General features: G+C 44.3%; 1 protein-coding gene across 5 annotated transcripts; it reads left to right on the top strand.

Moving 5' to 3' along the window:
* The first annotated feature begins 743 nt into the window (after window positions 1-743).
* LOC307217147 (protein C3orf33) lies at window positions 744-15,621 on the top strand. 5 transcript variants are annotated; one of them, XM_079978292.1, is made up of 6 exons: window positions 744-893; window positions 4,291-4,350; window positions 9,228-9,260; window positions 11,364-11,517; window positions 14,313-14,473; window positions 15,036-15,621. In XM_079978292.1, the coding sequence occupies exons 1-6, from the start codon at window positions 810-812 to the stop codon at window positions 15,300-15,302; spliced, it is 759 nt and encodes a 252-aa protein (XP_079834418.1). In that variant the 5' UTR covers window positions 744-809; the 3' UTR covers window positions 15,303-15,621. The 5 variants fall into 5 exon arrangements, with proteins under 5 accessions (XP_079834418.1, XP_079834420.1, XP_079834422.1 ...); XM_079978293.1 differs by lacking the exon at window positions 744-893 and adding an exon at window positions 1,487-1,546; XM_079978294.1 differs by lacking the exon at window positions 9,228-9,260 and having other exon boundaries at window positions 745-893.
* Window positions 15,622-20,216: the final 4,595 nt, after the last annotated feature.

Here is a 20,216-nt window from a genome sequence, read left to right as displayed (position 1 = left end):
AGTAGTTCTGAGAAGACATGGTTAGCTAGGGTTGCCCGCCTCTCCTGTGCTGTCCCATATTCCAATGCAAAATGCTACGTCCTGTATTGATAACAGTTTTGTATTGCAGGTTTCTGCCAAAGGATCCGCTCTTAAATGCATGTGTTTGGAAGGACGTGTGAAACATGGGCTTAGCCAGGACTTTTGTTAGGGCGTGCAGAACCACAGTTTAGTATTTTTATTGATATCTCTTGATTTAGGGGAGGACAACTCCCCACGCCCATGGTGTGAAAGGTCATAGTTAAGCTCTGGGTAGCCTAGCTCAGACACGTGTTACAAATCCATGCGTGTGTTGACAATAGGCTGCAGCAGATTGGTAATGGGTTGCTTTGAAGTCGCTTTATTATTATTATTATTATTATTATTATTATTTGAATTTATATACCGCCCTATACACAGGGGTCTCACGGCGGTTCACAGAATAAAATCAAGATATAAAACCACAAAATACATAATAAAAACAACAACAACACTTTAGCACCAGTCAGATACAAAAATAAAAATCGCTCCCCCCTCCCACTATATTTGGCCAGAACAAAGGCGGCAACCCTAGTTAGGACTGCACTGTAAACAGTTTACGGCAAACCACGAAAGGGAAGCTAGGAGAAAGAAGGAAGAACACCGGCGTCGACTGAATCTTTTTTATTGCAGCGGCAGCAGCAGCAATGAAGGCGCGACTCCTGCAAGTGTTCGGCAAGCGGCGCTGCGCCCTGGTGCGCGCGGAAGACCGGGGAAAGGAAGGCGCAGACAGTGGCGGCGCCTGGTCAGCCATGGCGGGGCAGCGAGGCGGGGAGCCGGCGAATTACGTCTCTCGCCTCTCGGCATGGGCGGACGAGCACCTCACCCTCGTCCGGGTAGGAGCAGTGGCGAGGGAGGGAGCCGGCTGGCGCCTCGGCAAGGCGCGCTTGCCTGCCTTCGCCCTTAGGTCTTTGGGGATAGGCTGAAACGAAAAGAGGTCAGAACGGCGACGACCAAGACAATAAATGGGCATGTTGAATCTCTGCAGCCCGGGATGCCTGCTGCTTCTCCAAAGATGTCGTGGCCGCGCACCATCGTTGGGGATGGGCACTAAGCATATGCATACCCTTTTTGGTTGCGTGCCCTGGAGGCACGGGAACAGGTTCTGGTTTGTAGCTCTGCTTCGCCAGGCTATAACAGGGACCCGGGTGCGAATGGAGGGAGGAACATGGGAGTCCCCTCTTTGGCCTATTTTGGTTCCGCCTTTGCTCCCATGCACGATTTGCTTCACTGGCTGAGGGGAAAACACGGGATGCGTTTGGTCCTCCTTGTGAGGGAAGGGTTTGATTTCGTGGAGTCAAACGATGTTCCTCTGCAGTCCAAAGACGTTAGGAACTACTAACTTGTAAAGGTGTTCTCCTTCCTTCAAAGTATAAAGTGTGTTTTGTCATGTGGGGCAAAGAGGAGTTGGGGAACAGGGGTGATGCAGACTTGGGAAACAGTTATGGATAAAAGACTGAATGCCACAGCCACCAGGTCTGTAAAAAAGGTAAAGGATCCCTGACAGTTAAGTCCAGTTGCGAATGCGTTTACCTTCCTGCCAGAGTGGTACCTATTTATCTACTTGCACTTTGACGTGCCTGCTGACCTTCCGATCGGTAAGCCCTAGACCAGGCTTCCTCAAACTCAGCCCTCAAGATGTTTTTGGCCTACATCTCCCATGATCCCTAGCTAGCAGGACCAGTGGTCAGGGATGATGGGAAATGTAGTCTCAAAACATCTGGAGGGCCGAGTTTGAGGAAGCCTGCCCTAGAGTCAGTGGTTTAGACTACAGCGCCACACGCGTCCCTACCAGGTCTGTAGCCCTGATCTAAATTGTGCTTGCATTTACACTTTTAAAAGACCTTCTCCGTGGCTGCAATTACACTTTTAAAAGACCACAGGAGATTTAGGCTTTATTTGGTTTAATTTTTAAAAAATAAGCTGTTCAATTAATTAAGGCAACTTTTTAACTGTTCAAAATATTTTTAATTGATTAATTGTCTAAACTGGAGGTTTACACCACATCAGCTGGAATCAAGGGGTCTCAAGAGGGAAATTCTTCAGGGGTGCAACGTCTTCCATACGTTGTCTTTTTTCCTCAGACCAAACACATTTTAAGGTTTATGCCAGCACATATATCACAACCTTTTTGAAAAATGTTTTCAGCTTCAAGGTGAAGTTCTAAAAGCCATTGCAGTAAAGAGATATTTTGCTTAGTTGAAACAAAAGCAATACGTGGTACCTCCGGTTACAGATGCTTCAGGTTACAGATGCTTCAGGTTACAGACTCCGCTAACCCCAGAAATAGCACCTTGGGTTAAGAACTTTACTTCAGCATGAGAACAGAAATCGCGTGGCGGTGCAGCAGCAGCAGGAGGTCCCATTAGCTAAAGTGGTACCTCAGGTTAAGAGCAGTTTCAGGTTAAGAAGGGACATCCAGAACAAAGTAAGTTCTTAACCCGAGGTACCACTGTAGCTACTTCTGAATTCTCAGACTAATTGCACACAAGGAATTCGGTTTATGAGGCTTGCTCCCTAGCAGGCGTGCTTAGAATGGATTGAAGCATGCAAGTATGCAAATTATCAGGAGATCAAGAAATCTAGGGCAGTAGATCTAGCATTAATGATCAGGAAAAGCCTGAGCATAAAGGTGTGTTAAAAATAAAATTAAAAAGTTGGAAGCTTGCTACTATCCATGCTTCCCAGAATACTCATATGAAAATTTACGCACAGGCCATAAATAAAATTTAGAGGATTAATCTATTGCAATTCATTTCACTGAGTTGCCGCTCTTCCTGCATAGACTCACTTTCACTAGCAGAGATTTGGGCAAGGCATGAACAGCAGCAAAGGCTTGCATAGACCCATATGAAGCTGGCTGCATAAGGAGAGGAGGTGTGGAAGAGTATCTGTTGCTATTCACACACTGGAGAGAGTGGAAGTTGGAAGTGAAAGTGGTTGAGGTTCAAAATAATGAGAGAGAGTGTGTGTGTTCCTTGTTACCAGAGGCCATTCTGGGAGTCAGATGAGAGACCTCTGGGTTCTGCTGGGCTACCTGCGGAACCTGGGTCAAAACCAGTAAACAAAAATCAACAAAATAGATTTTCAATATGTCATATTTTCTAAGATTGGCTCATTTGTGATGGGCAACAGTTTCAGAATGGCAACATCTCTGAGCAAATTTGATATGTCAATCATCTGTAGTTTAGTGTGCACAATGCTATGATGGCCGTGTTCAAGATACGTTCCTAAGCATAATTTACTCATAACCCAAAGATGTTTCAGTAGTGGTTCCTTGCCATCCTGGGAACAAGTGAGAAGTGGGGCGCCACAGAGTTCTGTCAGGGTTGAAATTGGGTATGCTTAGCGATGATATGATAGCCATCTTCAAGAATCTGAAAGGTCATCACATAGAAGAGGGAGCAAACTTGTTTTCTGCTGTTCCAGAGGATAGGATTCAAACCAATGGATTCAAATTACAAGAAAAAAGATTCCAACTACGGTAAATGTTAGGAAGGAATTTCTGATGATTGGAACTGTTTTGAGAGTGAAATGGATTTCCTTGGAAGGTGGTGGACTCTCGTTCATTGGAGGTTTTTAAGCAGAGGTTGAGTGGCCATCTGCCAGGCATTCTTTAGCTGTGATTCCGGAATTGCCAGGGTTAAACTAGATGACCTTTGGAGTCCCTTCCATTTTAGAAGTCCTGGTTATTTTCATGAGTTTTGGGGTTGCCTTTACTTGCATTTTAGCACAATCCCATGCATATTTACTCCAAAGTAAGCTCTACTCTAAAGTCGCTTTGAGGTTTGTTTGCTTTTTACTGCCAAGTGGTATATAAATTTTATGGAGAGGGGATACAATCCCAGGAGTAAGCCATGTGGAATTAAATAAGACTTACTTCTGAATAGGCCCAGTTAGGATTGTGCTGCTAGATAATGAATTCAGCAGATGCCCAAAAATAATTATAAATTTTATATCATTTACTTTTATTTATTTAACTTTTTCTTTAAATAATGGATTGCTTAGAGAAAACTAAATCTGAGATCTCTTTGTAAACGTTGTTGTTGTTGTTTAGATTAACCGAAACCTAAGTCAGAAAACCTTTCTGACACATAACTGTGGCTGCTCTCAGATATGTATTTTTTGCTTTCCTCTTTATAATGATAGCATGCTCTGGCTTCAGTTAAATGAAAGACATGCAGTGGAGACTTAAACATTTTATGAAATAATTTATTATGTTGTTTTCTGCAGAACATCAGCACTGGAATGGCGATAGCTGGAGTAATTTTACTTGCAAAGAGTGTAAAATTGGTAAGTTATGTATTGAATTTAATAATGTTTATGAGTTGCCTGAACCGGTTAGGTGCTGCACATAGCACAAGTTCAATAATGAGCAGTAATTGCTTGCTTATCTGTAATTTTTAGCCAAAGTGTATTATTGTAATTGAGCCTTTTCAATCTGAAGTGTACTTTTAGCAGAATATTTAGATCTCTAGCCTGCTTGATCCCTAGAGTAAGCTGACATTTGAACACAAGCAGATTCACTGCAGTCGGTTTTCTAACTAGAATGAATATAAAATAAATTTTGTTGTTGTTTAGTCGTTTAGTCGTGTCCGACTCTTCGTGACCCCATGAACCAGAGAACGCCAGGCACTCCTGTCCTCCACTGCCCCCCGCAGCTTGATAAAATAAATTACTTCCTGTTAAAATGGTGGTTTTATCTACTCAGGGCCAATTGAAATGAAGAGGACTTAAGAGTCCTTCCCAGAACTGTCAAGCTTTGTTGATTTTTCACTCTTAGGACTTTAAAAGGTTTAAATGCCCGGGGACCATCATATCTTAAGCAGCATCTCTCCATATATCAATCCACATAATCATTGAGATCCTTCAGGGAGGGTTGTAATTGCCAACTAGGTAAGCTTGGCTGATGCATGGAACGGGGGCTTGTCACTCATGGCCCCTCCTCTACAAGAAGACCTGTCAAAGCCCATCATCACTTGTTCTTAGAAACAAGACTTTAGGGGTCTCATTTAACATATTTAATTATACTTAACGGTGCACCACATTTTGGCTGTTCAGTTTGTTGTGAAAAGATGACATCCAGCTGCTCCAGTTTCTCAGTTAATAAAAACGGCCTAGAATATATAAATACAGGCATGAAATATCAGTTTGCCTTAAGCTAGGAATTATTTTTTGTTAGGGTAGGGGTCCTACCTCTGGCGAGAGATACGTCGTGCTCCTTCTGGGGTAGTTAGCCACCTTTGATCTCCACCTTGCTCTCACTTGTAGCTCTATAGAAACGCTGGCCTAAACCATTTACTCCGAACCTATTTCAAAATTAGAAAAGAGTATTTTGGCTTCAAAAAAAAAAAGGCAGTCTGAACAAAACTCCTGGTCTCTCTAACTGAATGCCTTGCTAAACAATGAAACAAAACCCTTCTGGAAACTGGTCTCCAGCTTCCTGAGCAATAGCTCCCCAGCCCCATCTGTGCCATTCCAGCTCAGGTATGGGAGAACCATTTTATAAATATATTCACGGAAAATTCAAATCTCCCCGCCAATTTTTACGATGAAGATTCGGCAGAACTGTCACTACTCCCACAATGGAACCCAGTTACAGTGGAAGAAGTCTATACATTAATTGGGAACCTGAAGAGTGGTAAGGCCCTGGGAAATGACTTTATCTCAGCTGAATTGATCATATCAAATCAGCACTGGTGGGCTCCTCTTCTGGTGGCACTTTTTATGATAGTAAATAACTCGGGCAAAGTACCGTCTAGCTGGAAGCATGCAATAGTAGTCCCAATCTTTAAGAGAGGCCAGCCAAACATGCCTTCTAATTATAAGCCAATCAGTCTGCTTTCAACTATAGGAAAGCTGTATGCCCGCTTTCTCTGAAACAAACTGACAACTTTTCTAAATGACTATAATATCCTATCTGAAACTCAGGCAGCTTTCCATGAAAACCACTCAACATCAGACCACTGTCTAATGCTGTCCCTCCTAGCCGAGAAGTACACCAGAACTCTACAGGGAAAACTCGTCGTGGCCTTTATGGACCTGAAATCTTCCTTTGACTCCATCCCCAGATTCCAACTATGGTCCAAATTACATCTAGTACTGAAGGATAAACGTCTCCTATATCTCATAAAAAGCCCTGTACTGTGGAAGCAATTTGCAGGTTAGGTGTGGGTTGCAGGGCCAGCTCTCAGACTGTATTGAGGTGGCCGGGGGAGTGAGACAGGGATACATTTTGGCCCCTACTTTGGTCAGTTTGTTTCTGAATGACTTAGAGGCAAGCTTAATGGACCCTGATGGCCATCTTCCAAAAATAGGGACGAGAAAGACCCCTTTCTTGTTGTATGCGGATGACGCAGCCATTCTCTCCCAACCCAGACCTGGCCTGAACTACCAACTAAGGAAATTCTCAGACTACTGCTCTGGTAATGGGTTATCCATCAATTATGAAAAATCAAAAGTCCCGGTGTTTGAGAAGAGATTGTCCCCGAGTAAATAGGTACTGGACGGTCACAAACTAGAGCAGACCAAATTCTTCCAGTACCTAGGGCTTCTATTTCATCATTCCAAGTCCTGGAAACATCATTGGTAAACCGCCTATCAAAAGGCAGAGGTAAGCAAACTGGCTATACTATTCTTTTATACAAGGAGAGGCCATTATGTTCCATCAGCCATTAAGGTATTTAATGCAACATCTGTCTCTCAACTCTATGCCTCAAATGTCTGGTTCAATGGCTCATTCTCCAGGTTCGAGGCTGCCTCTAGGTCCCAGCTCACAGAGGACCAACCCTAGGCTGTCGTAATGTACAAAAGTCTTTATTGAAGTTCAATTTCCATTTCAAAGCCGCAGCGCGCAGCCCTACGTCTTAAACCCTAGATCGGCGAAGTCCCGTCTGAATCTCCTCCCCTCTGACACCAGTTTAAGATCCTAGCCCTGCTCCACCTTTTCCGCTGCTCTCTTCTCCTCTGGGTCCTCCTGCCCGCTGGGGCATTCCCCTTTCTGGACTCCTCCGACGCTGAGTCGCTTAGCTCCTCCCCCTGCCTCCGGCGGGCTTTAGGACCCGGTTCCCAATCCTCATTCTCTGCTGTCCCACTCTCCTGTACATTTGAACTTGCCTCTCGCGCCAACCCAGTGACCTTCCTCCTGACCGTTACACTACTTCTGTCACTGCTTCCCTCTTCCGGGATACTGGCCGGATCTGACCTCCCCTCCGTTGTCTGACTCTCCGATGGAGGCGTGGTCAGCCCTGACTCCTCTCCTCTCCCTGCTGGGGGAGACGCTACTCCCGATACCTGTGACTCTTCCCCCCCACTATGCTCTGGTGGGGAAGCTGGTCCTGATTTCCAACTGCTGCTCTGGGAGTCCCCGCTGGCCCCTTGCTTCTGGGGTGTCCCCCTTGGGACCCCCCTTGCCCTGGCCACTGGCGCCCCCTTCTGTGAATCTTCCGATTCGCTGGAGAGGCTCATGGAATCTCTCGGGCCACTGTCATCTTCTCCTACGCTGCCCTCAGATTCTTCCCCTTTGCTCTCCATCTCCCCTCTTCCGTGTGCTTCTGCTCCTGAACCCCTGACAGATGGCTTCCATGCAAAGTTTCTCCGGTCCCTCCTACAAGTTCCAAATTGTGTTCCAAATGCAATACTATTTTCAGAAACAGGTGAATGTCCTCTATCAACTAAAGCATGGTGGGCTGCCCTGAGATACTGGCTCAATATCTCAGTCTTTGGCCTAGGGAAGGGGTTACTTCCATACCTAAACAATGAGTTTACCAGCTCATGGATGAAAATTATGGTTAGAAAAGCTACTTCGATTGGTATTCCACCTTCTCTCCTGTACCATCTGGGCTTTGATACCGCCCTGGAATCTCTGAGGCAAAGGCTCTGGGACATATCACATAGTGATCTCCGATCTCAATCTCATGTTATCTGTGGCCCATTAGCAGTAGGAATTGACTATGGGTTCGAGTTCCAGGCACCTGCATATCTTAGAAATTAGTCAGTACCAACATATCAGCATCTTTTCACCAAAGCCAGATTAAATGTATTCCCATCAGAAGTGTTAAACGGCGGACTGAGAGGTAGCTCTTATCAAGATAGGATCTGTTGACTGCATGAGGCATATTTTATTGCATTGTGGACAATATGATCAAGCTAGGGAACTATTGATTAAACCACTATTGGCAAATCGGCCGGGTCAATCTGAAGCCTACCATATCAAATATCTTCTGGACGACAAGTCCAATGATATCACAGTGGCCGTAGCAAAGTTTCTTTCAGTAGTCATACGAATCAAAGATCAACATACCCATGACTAAACAAATAACGCTTCGGTCTCCCTTCCCTGGGGGTTTGTCTGTATGAATCTGTATTTTATTCTGAATCCATGTTATGGGTTGTTGGACCGCAATAAAGATTATTATAAAATAATCAGATTTCAACTGGAATATCTAGGAGACATTTCTCGTTTTTTCACATAATTTGGGACAGCTTTTTCACGCATTACTTTCCCCCTTACAAAGCTTTGTAAGAGATTGGCTGGAAAACAGCCTCATGTGTTTCCTTGAAACGCAATAGACTAGTTGGGCATTAGTGTTTCAAGGCTCTGTTTGTGTCCCAGGCTAGTCACGTATTTCACAGACAAAACATATTTGGCTATTTCCCAGCTAAATCCTTATTTGTTAAGCAAGCAAATGAGGAAAACTGACGTGGAAGGCTGCATTGTAACAATTGCTTGATGGCCCAAATCAAGCTTTACTTCTTTAAGGATGTAAATCACTAGGATATTAGCTACTTTGTACAGGACTATGTTCTGTGTAAAAACAGCTGCTTTTATATGTGTTCTATTAACTTTCCATTGCTATTTTATGTTGCATTGTTTCTGTCTCCCCAAATCACCCAGGATGTTTCTCTTAAATTATGTTTGACTTCCTTTGTTAGTACCTGTATGGGTCTTCCGGCACATGGCAAATAAATATTGACTTTCCTGGGCAGTTTTCCACTTTGCGCTCTATGTCGATCTCCTCCTATGAGTATATGAATCATTTTCTTGACAGTGTGGAAACCTATATTGTTCAAATGTGGGTTCATAATTTACAGATGAGATGGACAGTAGCATCACTGTGTAATTTTTTTTAAAAAAAATCTGCTCCACATGATTTTTGTTTTATTCGCAGAACTATCTGATGAGATACATTGCTTTAGAAAAGGTATCTTATACTGTTGGTACACCCTCTCCTTCCCAGATGGAGAACGGGATACCTCTGTGTGTGTGTGCGCGCGTGTGTGCGCATGCGTATGCAATTGGTTTCATGTGTTCAATTAGTGACGGGCCCATAAGCAATCAAGATTCAGATGTCTCAATGTGCCCACTGGGATTTCTGAAGACCAAATTGACAGGCCCCTGATTTCTTCTTTTCAGGAGCTGTCATCTCAGGCTGGTGATATAGTGAGTGGCTGTGTGCGAGGGCCAGTGCAGAAAAGTGGCATGTGTGAAGCAGTAGCAATATTAATAGTAGCAGCAGTACCATGAGTGGTAGGTTGGCAGGGAGTAAAAGAGCAGATAATGGCAATGTGAGAGACACATTATCACTTCATTGACTATCCTCCCTCTTTGCCATTGGAACGCTTTGTCTCCTGCCATCCATCTGGCTCCTGTTGTTGCATTTAAACACCTCCTTCAAAACTTGGCTGCTCACCATCTTTCTCCAAATCAGTCTTCCACCTTTACCATTCCCCACGTCTGCCCTTGCTTTGAATTTCATCTTGTGTCTTGCAAGCCCGAGGGTGGGCTTTTACATTGTTTTTAAAAGGTAAAAGGTAAATGTAACGGACCCCTGGACGGTTAAGTCCATTCAAATTTGACTTTGGGGTTGCTGCGCTCATCTCGCCAAGGGAGCCGGCCTTTGTCCACAGACAGCTTTCTGGGTCCTGTAGCCAGCATGACTGAACCGCTTCTGGTGCAACAGAACACTGTGACAGAAAACAGATTGCACGGAAACGTCGTTTACCATCCCTCTGCAGTGGTACCTATTTATCTACTTGAACTTTGACGTGCTTTTGAACTGCTAGGTTGGCAGAAGCTAGGACAGAGCAATGGGAGCTCACTCTGTCGTGGGGATTCAAACCGCTGACCTTCCGATCAGCAGGCCCAAGAGGCTCAGTGGTTTAGACCAAGGTGCCACCCGCATCCCTTTGTTTTTATATGCAACTTGTCTAGCTGAGATGTAGCCTAGGAGTCGGCTTCAGTGTGTGAGCAGGTCTTGCTATGTTTTTAATTTTAAATTAGTCAGCGCTGTGCAGTTTCTGTGGCCAAACATGGCTTCACTAGAGTATTTTCCATGTAGGAATATGTCATGTCAGTTGCTTTTGGAAAGCCAAACTAAGCACAATCAGCAGACTTGTTTCATTATGTTTATTTACAGAACCTTCGGATGTTGTTTGCAAGGTCTTCTGTTTCTGTGAAGAGACCTTGCAGGACAACAGGAGAGAAGGATTGGGTAATAAATTAATTGCTGGTGGCTTGACCTCCTCAGTTAATAGAAGCCAGATGTGATATGAGCAACATAGCAAAAGACCATTCTGGCGGTAAACTCTAGTTACTCTGCTGGGCCCTGCTCCATTTACCAGCTTCTCCTACATCCGTACTGTTTTTCAGAGGTTGGCATCCACCCTCCAAACTTCTCTTCCCCTCCCCACCCCCCAAAACCTTGCTCCTTTTCCTTCTGAGATGAGTTGAGGCTGAGGACCTGATCCCATTGTCTGGAGAGGGAAATGTGCCGAAGTTGCTAGTAGGACGTTGCTAGTAGGATGACATCATACGTTAAATTTTGAAATGTCCCAGGAATATATTTTAAAATGGTAAAATGCAACAAGCATGTTTGCAAGCCCATGTCTCACACAGATAATATTCAGAAGGGAACTGTGAGAGGTTGCTCTCCTTTGTTGAATGTGCACTCATCGGCAGCCCATAATGTGTGAAACAGCTCTTAAGTAAAAAGAAGAAGAAGGGGAGAGGATATACACATATATTTTCTCATAAGGCCTGATTTTCATCAGTTGTTTCAATGTATAGCCCATTCTATGTCGGGCTTGAAGGTGAGTTGTGATATGTGGATCACAGAGTCTTAAACTGCTTCATAGAATAGGTTTATAAAATGACAACTTGCCATTGAGTGACGGGTTATAGCTTGGAAACATTTGCTGGTATCTTGTTATGTGAATTAAATGATTACAGAGATCTATCTGGACGTTACAAGTTCTTCATTTTTTTATTCCCCCTCCCCTGTCTCTTTCCTTTTTTTCATGAAAAGACAACCAAATTCACAACTGCTATGGAAATACCAGTGGAATTTATAGAGAAGAACGTTAAGTTGCGGGGACGGTTGCACCGAATAAGTGAACGAGGATTGGAAATTGAACATGTTCCCATTACCCTTCCAATCATTTCATCTTTGCAGAGAAGATGTAAGTAGGATGAAAGACGTGCGTGAGCCCGTAGCGGCCAAGTTAAACATTATTTAACTATCTGCAAACTTGATACTGTTAATAGCATGATTGTCACAGTCTGTACCTTTCCGCTCATTTCGTCCTGACCTCACCCTTCCACACAATTTCACCATCCCAATCATGTAAGTATGTATGTACAAACTCGGAATAATACTTCATGCATTTTATTAAATGGACTGTATCCCAGGAAAGCTTATGCCACAAGAGTCCTTTTTGGTTTTGATAAAAATATCCCAATCTGCCTGGTATCATTGAATGGAATCCCCAGAAAATGCATACGCAAAGCAAATACAGTGGTACCTTGGGTTAAGTACTTAATTCGTTCCGGAGGTCCGTTCTTAACCTGAAACTGTTCTTAACCTGAAGCACCACTTTAGCTAATGGGGCCTCCAGCTGCCGCTGCGCCACCGGATCACAAATTCTGTTCTCATCCTGAAGCAAAGTTCTTAACCTGAGGTAATATTTCAGGGTTAGTGGAGTCTGTAACCTGAAGTGTATGTAACCTGAAGCGTATGTAACCCGAGGTACCACTGTACAGTGTGTGCTTAGACATTGCAAAAGAATTTGAGTGCTTTAACTGCAATCCTAGCTACGTATTTAATTCAGTGAGACATGCTCTCACGGAAGTGGGGTTAGGATTGCTGTCTTAATCTCTTTGAGAAATCCATGGGAAATGAAATCCAGCAAAGTGAACATAGAACAGCAAGGACCCAAAGTGCTGCACAACTTGTTCCACTTAACTCAGAGGCAATTCAGGGTTGCTTTTTCCCCATGCTACATGAGATACAACTGAGGAGAATTTCAAAAGCCATTTGCTTGGGGTCTACTGTTCAAGGAAAAGGTAGTAAAAATCTTACTGAGCTGAGCATAACTAAGCCCTTGGGCTAAAAGTCATTCTTAAGCGTAGTGATTCTGGAATTCTAGAGCTATTGTACCTCCCATGTGCTCCTTTCTTACTTCTGCGTGGCTTGATTTAGAGATAACATTGTATTTCCATAACAGTGTCGCAAGATGAAAATAACTGCACCGCTGACTGTTTTCCTACTTCAAAGACAGAGGTTCTAGTATTTTTCAAGTATAATCCATCCTATCCTAGCTATAGAGTGAACATTTTCTAAACGAGGACTACTTCATGCGTTACAGCTTGAGCAGCTTGTACTTATGGTATAAAATTTGAAGCACATACTTCTTATTTTCTCAAGCCTTCTGCACACCTTGGAAACACATGCTGTGGGACTAAGGTTAACTTTCACTCCTTACAGGAGATTATTTACAAGGGTTGTCTATGTTAATTTTCATTCCTCAAGTGTTGTTCTTTCAGGGGCACAGCGCAGGTGTATAGCCTGTACCATTTAAATACAGTGGTGCCCCGCAAGACGAATGCCTCGCAAGACGAAAAACCCGCTAGACGAAAGAGTTTTCCATTTTGGAGGCGCTTCGCAAAACGAATTTCCCTATGGGCTTGCTTCGCAAGACGAAATGTCTTGTGAGTTTTTCCGACTTTCCCCCCCTTTCCACCCCCTTTTTCTAAGCCGCTAAGCTGCTTATCCGCTAAGCTGATAAGCCGCTAAAAGCCGCTAATAGTGCTAATCCGCTAAGCCCTCAATGGGCTTGCTTCGCAAGACGAAAAAACCGCTAGACGAAGAGAATCACAGAACGGATTCTTTTCGTCTTGCGAGGCACCACTGTAAGCAACGTCAAAATATGTTTTCCTTTTTCATGTCTGTATCCCAACCACTTTTGATACAGAAAGCTGTACAGTACAGTTGTTCTCTGGTGATGGAAGGTTATTATATTCCACATCATTGGAAATATGAATGAATTATAGCTAAAAGCTATAAGCCATCACAACTGGTCACAATGTGTAGAATACAAATATTTGATTTAAAACTGAACAACAACAGCAAAGCAAACATACAAAAATGCAAAAATCACACCTGCATAAGTTAAGCACTCCACATCTCACACTTCCCCTTATTTTACTTGTCTTGGTGCCTAGCTCTCAACTTACTTGCAGCCAAGGCAAATTTTGCAACCAGTGCAGTAATAAATATGTTATTGCCAGCCAGCAAAATAGAGATTTTCTCAAGGGGAGGTGGGTTTGAAAGAGAGCAAAGGATGTAGTCGAGGAATTTTTTTCTAGGGGATGTGTATAAAGGGCACTGTAACAAATAGAGTTCAATGTCCTCCACATTTCCCGACTCACAGATGCAAAGTCTTTGTTATTAAATCTTCCCATTAGATATGCAGAGGGCATGCACTGGGAACGCAAAGCTGTAAATACTTTTCTAAGTGGTCCCAGCATGAGATTAATAAAGTATTGCTCCAGCCCAAAAGATGTTTTATATATTGGATATCAGGATGCGTATGCCATCTGGAAAAGTGAATGAAGGTCCCTCCGTTTAAAGTCCAAATAAATTTTTTCTTTGATGAGTTGCTTGACTCTGTTAGAGGCAAAATTTTGTAGGGAGTCCACATTAATCCCATAATAATGAAGAATATTGGAAATATTACAAGGCAGATGATTTCTGAAGTAGCTTTGGCTCTTTCAACCTATGGCAAATGTTAACTTAAAAAAAAAAAGCCCCCAAAACCCACAGTTCTAGCTGTAAAACCAAGAATATTCACTCAAGCTGCGAAATTTTCCATGTAAACCTAGCAGATCAGAACCCCAGCTGCCTAGATTTATTAAGCCAACAAAGTGTCTCTGATAATGTTGTAATTAAACAATGTTATTGTGCATGCATCCTTAGGGAATTCAGATGGTTTATTGCTGATCAGACTTGCTGGTGTGGAGTTAACACCAGATGGCACGGTCTGGTTGAAAGAAGAGGTAAAACCCCCACAGATGATGTGGTTCCAACTTCTGGGAAGGAAGGACTCAGCGCTTGATTGCCTTGTGGTAGTAAGTAAGGTAAATAAAAATGGGGGCAGGGGGAATGGATATGCATCCATGGAACCTAATCCTAAGCATATATACCCAAGTCCCTCTGTGTTCGCTGGGACTTATTGCCAAGCAAAAATGCATAGAATTGCAGCCTTAATCTCTGCATATTTAATATTTTTAAGGTGGGTGGCTAAACCACAGAGCCTAGGACTTGCCGATCAGAAGGGTGCCGGTTTGAATCCCCGCGACGGGGTGAGCTCCCGTTGCTAGGTCCCTGCTCCTGCCAACCTAGCAGTTCGAAAGCACGTCAAAGTATAAGTAGATAAATAGGTACCACACTGGCGGGAAGGTAAACGGCGTTTCCATGCGCTGCTCTGGTTTGCCAGAAGCGGCTTAGTCAGGCTGGCCACATGACCCGGAAGCTGTACGCTGGCTCCCTCGGCCAATAAAGCAAGATGAGCGCGCAACCCCAGAGTCGGCCACGACTGGACCTAATGGTCAGGGGTCCTTTTACCTTTAATGTGGCTGTTGTTTTCTGTAATTCTTGTGTAAGACACTCAACAGCGCTATCAATGTCTATTCCGAACAGGGTAGATTTTCCAGTATCTGCCTAAATGAAGAAATCCTGAGACGAGGGCTTGGCAAGACAGTCCGTATTGACGGACTAGCTCACGAATCCCAGATATATTGGAAACTCCACAAGAGGCTCCTTCGAGCTGAATTGAAAGCCGTGAGGAAAAATAAAGGAATCTGGAAAGAAGAAACGTTAATTGAGAAGCTGAAAGAGCGTATAAGAAACAACAGATACATGCAGAAGTTAAAACAATTTGCAACATGGCTAAGCATCCGCCTCTAAAATCGAGGGGTTTGTCGAGGAGGAAGAACACACACACACACACCAGATGGAGAAGGATGCAACACTGTATTTTCCTCCTGTCAGAATATCACAGCTAATGCCTGGCCTTCTGTTGGTGGCTTCTGCCTTAGGGGAAGAAAACGAAAACATCACAGAACATTTCTGGAGGAGATAGATGCACATAGCGTATTCAGATATTAGTTTGATTCAGATGTAAGTTATCCAAAAGTATAAAAACAGAGACCCAAATCTACATAACATTCCAGCTAGAGAATAAAACTGAAAGCTTGCTTCATAGAGGGAAATACTTGAATTAACTGGGGTACAGGGGCGCCGACTTATAAAAAATATTGGGGGGGCCCATACCGGGGTCCTGCCCCGGGAAGTTTTCTAAGAGCCGCTCCCGGCCCGTTGCTGCTGCTGCCACCCGCCTCGTGGCCCCCTCGCCAGCTGAGGGAGGGAGAGAGGCCGAGAAGGAGAGAGATGCGTGGTGGGCAAGGCAAGTGCCCGCCGCGCCTCACCTCCCATCGCCCCTCGTGCGGCCGCACCCTCCCCTCCCTTCCCCGCGCGCGCGCGCTCGCTCGCCCGCTCGCCCTCCTCACCCCAGTTCTTGGCCGTTCGCCCCAGAAACTCGCCGCTGTTGGGGTTGTAGATGAACCTCCGCCACTCGGCCATAGACTGGCTGAAGGGCTTCTTCTCCTCCTTGGCCATAGCGAGAGAGAGAGAGAGAGAGAGAGAGAGAGAGAGGCTGGAAAGAGAGAGGGAGCTCGGCGGTTCGCGGGCGGCGGTTTTTCCCCTGCCGAAACAACAGCGGCTCCTCAGAACCGCTAAGTAACTCTCCTCAGGCGTCCGGCGGGAGAGCAGAAGAGAGGAAAAGGAAAGAGGGGCTGGGCCAGTCGCACGCACCGAGCAAAACTACTCGCGCCGCCTCTTTTACTACCGTAATAATTATTTGTTTTAACTCATTACTGAATGTATTTTAAAAGGTAACTATCGTCAAACAAGGAAAATAAAAAATACCAACATAATTTTGTGATTTTACAAAGCATAATATAACTAATAATTTTCTTAAATTATTGGGGGGGCAGAGCCCCCCCAAACGAATTTTTGAGGGGGCTCGGGCCCCCTCAGGCCCCATGGAGTCGGCGCCTATGCTGGGGTATGTCTCATCCATGCATGTGGCTGCTGTCAGTCCTTCCCTAATCGCGGAGCACCTGAATTAGGCAGCAGACAGAGTGGAGAAGCCTTTTTTCTCCTGTGAGGTTGTGAGTGGTATATAGGCTCAGTTCCCAGGATTGGGAACCACCGTTCTTAATCAGCTAGTGCTGATTTCTTCTGCTGCATCAGCCTGTGATGAGGTGGTAATGTACTGAACAGTAACTTGAATTCCTAAATGCTCTTTTGGGGTAAATTTAGTTCACGGCATCAGCATGACCATAACACCTTTGCTGTAAACTGATGCAATTACACATTGGTGCTGCCACCAACTGATAATGTGGGCATGTGCCACCGGTGGGTTCCGTAGTCTCTGTTCCCAGGGATATTACAAGTGTATGGCATCATACATTATACCATGCATGAGCTTTAAAAATCGGAATCTCAGTTCTTGGTTTTTGTCCCTGGGAATATATCAGGACTGTTCTAGAAGAAGTTGCTTTCACTTGACTCTGGTTGTATTCTGAGGTTTGGTTCTAATGCAACTGATGCGTGGGGCACTGCACCATGTTCTATGCTATCTATGTGAGTTGTGATTGGCTGAAACCCACCGAACCGCGTGGGAAAACAGCTTCTCATGAACAGCTTCCCATCCTCTACTGCCTACATGGCAGAGTTACAAACCAGTGCACATAGTTGTGGCTTGCGTGAGTTAGGCCTTGGTTGGTTCCATAGGAGCTGAACAGGTTTAAAAGTAAAGGGACACTGCTTACATGGCTTTTGAACTGCTTTCTAAGGTTGCAGTGCCAATTGTACTCCCTTGCTTCAAAGTTCCATTGAAATGGAAATTCATTCCTGTATGACCTTCGTTATGTATTCTTGCCAAGATTAATTGACCTGATTGATGATCATAAGATCTGAGCACTTGACTCATGTTTACTTTGGCGCAACATTATGTATGCCTCTTTGTTCTGAACCATTTAATTTATATGCTTAGCTAGAATTTGGCGGCCTGATGATAAGGCTACTGTTTTAATAATCTTGCTAAACAATCTAGAATATGATAATATTGTACACGGAGGATTAAACATAGTATTTCTCCTGTTGTCCTGTATAATTTTTGCAAATGGCTCCCTTGAAAGGAGTATGTCGTATATATAGTCAATAAAAGCTTAACATACTTAGTTACGTATTTCTATACCTTGAACAAATGAAGTGACCTTTTCCTCTCTTGGAAGTTCCCTAATATCTTGTTCCTTAGCTGTATAGCTGAAAGCATCACAACTAAAAATGTGGTTTGTATGTGCACAGAGCATCTGTTACTGGCTATGACAGATGGCCCTTGGTGCACACACGAATTCTGTGGTTGCCAACAGTGAGGGAAGCCCTTTTTGTGAGCCTGCATCTCAGGACCTTCCCTTATGTCTTGTCGAAAGGATAAATCAATAGGCAGTGCCATATTACCTGAGACTGTCATTATTGTTTATGACTCCTAATAATTAGTACTATGTGCATGGGTGTATCAACAGAAGAGTGGAGAAAGAGTTGAGGAATTGAGCTGGATCCTTTCTCAGCTAAGAGGCATAAAATTGGAAAGGGGGGGGGGACTTGGCAAGGGGCTTTGCTAACTGCACTGAACAATAATCATGTCCTTCCTGGACAGTCCTTGGCTGTCTTGACAATGCCTTTTTAGTATTTTTTTTAAGGCAGTGCACAGTGCTTCCACCCCTCCATGCCTCTCAGCGAACCCAAAACTAGGTTTTTCGTTGCAGCAGCTGTGCCGAATGCAAAACACCCATGCAGTATGAAGGACAAATGAAAATATGCATCCGTGCAGTATGTAATAATAATAATAATTTATTTATACCCTGCCCATCTGACTGGGCTTCCCCAGCCACTCTGGGCGGCTTCCAACAAAATATTAAAATACCGTAATACATCAAACATTAAAAGCTTCCCTAAACAGGGCTGCCTTCAGGTGTCTTCTAAAAGTCTGGTAGTTGTTGTTCTCTTTGACATCTGGTGGGAGGGCGTTCCACAGGGAGGGTACCACTACCAAGACGGCCCTCTGCCTGGTTCCCTGTAATTTGGCTTCTTGCAGTAAGGGAGCCGCCAGAAGGCTCTCGGCGCTGGACCTCAGTGTCCGGGCTGAATGATGGGGGTGGAGACGCTCCTTCAGATATACTGGACTGAATGCCGTTTAGGGCTTTAAAGGTCAGCACCAACACTTTGTAAGGCTCTGTAGTTCTGTTGTGTCATCTTAGCTCCTGATGAAGACCTGAGCTGTCTTTCAACAGAAGCTGGGCTTTCCCATTAAGGAAGGGGTAGGAGTGCAGCTGGAGACAGGGTATTCAAAGCTGGGAGTTTCCTTTCCCTTCTCCCCACCCCCCAACTTTGCTCCCAAAATTCAAAACTACTGATAACACTGAGTACTTCTGCTGTGTAGCATTTCTGGATCAGACCCAAGGCTCATTGTTTTTTGCTACTTATGTCAGAAATAATGCCATATTCTGTTCCGTGTTTCCCCTCCCCAGCCCCATTTTTTCTTTTCTTTTTTTGCATAGAATAAAGTTGTGCTTTTATATTAAACTAATGGAATTTCAGGCAGATGTGGATAAACTTTAAGTATTTGTGTTGTTGTTTTTGCAAGCATTTCACCTGTAAGGTAAAGGGTAAAGGGACCCCTGACTATTAGGTCCAGTCATGGCCGATTCTGGGGTTATGGCGCTCATCTCGCTTTATTGGCTGAGGGAGCCGGCGTACTGCTTCCGGGTCATGTGGCCAGCATGACTAAGCCGCTTCTGGCGAACCAGAGCAGTGCACTGAAATGCTGCTTACCATCCCACCGGAGCGGTACCTATTTATCTACTTGCAGTTTATGCTTTCGAACTGCTAGGTTGGCAGGAGCTGGGGCCAAGCAACGGGAGCTCACCCCGTCACGGGGATTCGAACCGCCGACCTTCTGATCAGCAAGTCCTAGGCTCTGTGGTTTAACCCACAATGCCACCCGTGTCCCTGTAGGAGTTTCACCTGTAAGTTTTCACCCACGGGTTTCACCTACAGGTTTTCACCTGTAGGAGTTATTTAAAGAAGAAGAAAATACGGTAAATGTCATGTACATTGCTTTCATTACCTACCAGGAATATTAGACAACAACCTAAAAATATACGCCTTTTGAATGTTTCGAGAGGTAACTTTTGAAAACAAATTTTAAATGGCTTGGCTGCTTTTGGCACCAAACATCTTGTCTCTACGTGAGACGAGCATCCACTTCTGTTATATTTGCTAGCAACACTTCAGTCAATTTCTACTAATAGCTAAAGGATCATTCCTCATGCTATGAGGCAATTTTGACTGATGAGCAGTGATTGCGGAGAAGGAAGGAAGGTTCAAGCCTTGCTTCTGGTAGTCTTGTGTTGGCCAACAATGCCATCAGTTTGCATCTCTGTAAGCTACTTCCAGCATCTGTTCCCACACTCCGTAGACCATCCTTGCTTAACCTGGCAACTTTTAGATGTTCCGGACTACAAATCCCTTCATGCCTATTGGCCATGCTGCCTGGGTCTGATGAGAGTCGGGAGTCCAAAACCATATTGAGAGCAGAAATCTGGGGAAGGTTGGGCTGTTGCTGCCGGTCAGGTTTTGCTCCTTTCTGAAAATGATGCCACTGTTTAAACACTGTGTATGTACGTGTGTATTTCTTTGTCAAGCAAACTTTAGAATTAATAGCTTGGCATTGAAAGAGATGCTGAACTCAAT

This window comes from Podarcis cretensis, assembly GCF_951804945.1.
Source record: "Podarcis cretensis genome assembly, chromosome: 5".
Taxonomy (NCBI): Eukaryota; Metazoa; Chordata; class Lepidosauria; order Squamata; family Lacertidae; genus Podarcis; species Podarcis cretensis.
Note: the sequence above shows the minus strand (reverse complement) of the source record. Positions and strands in the feature narration are given on the sequence as shown.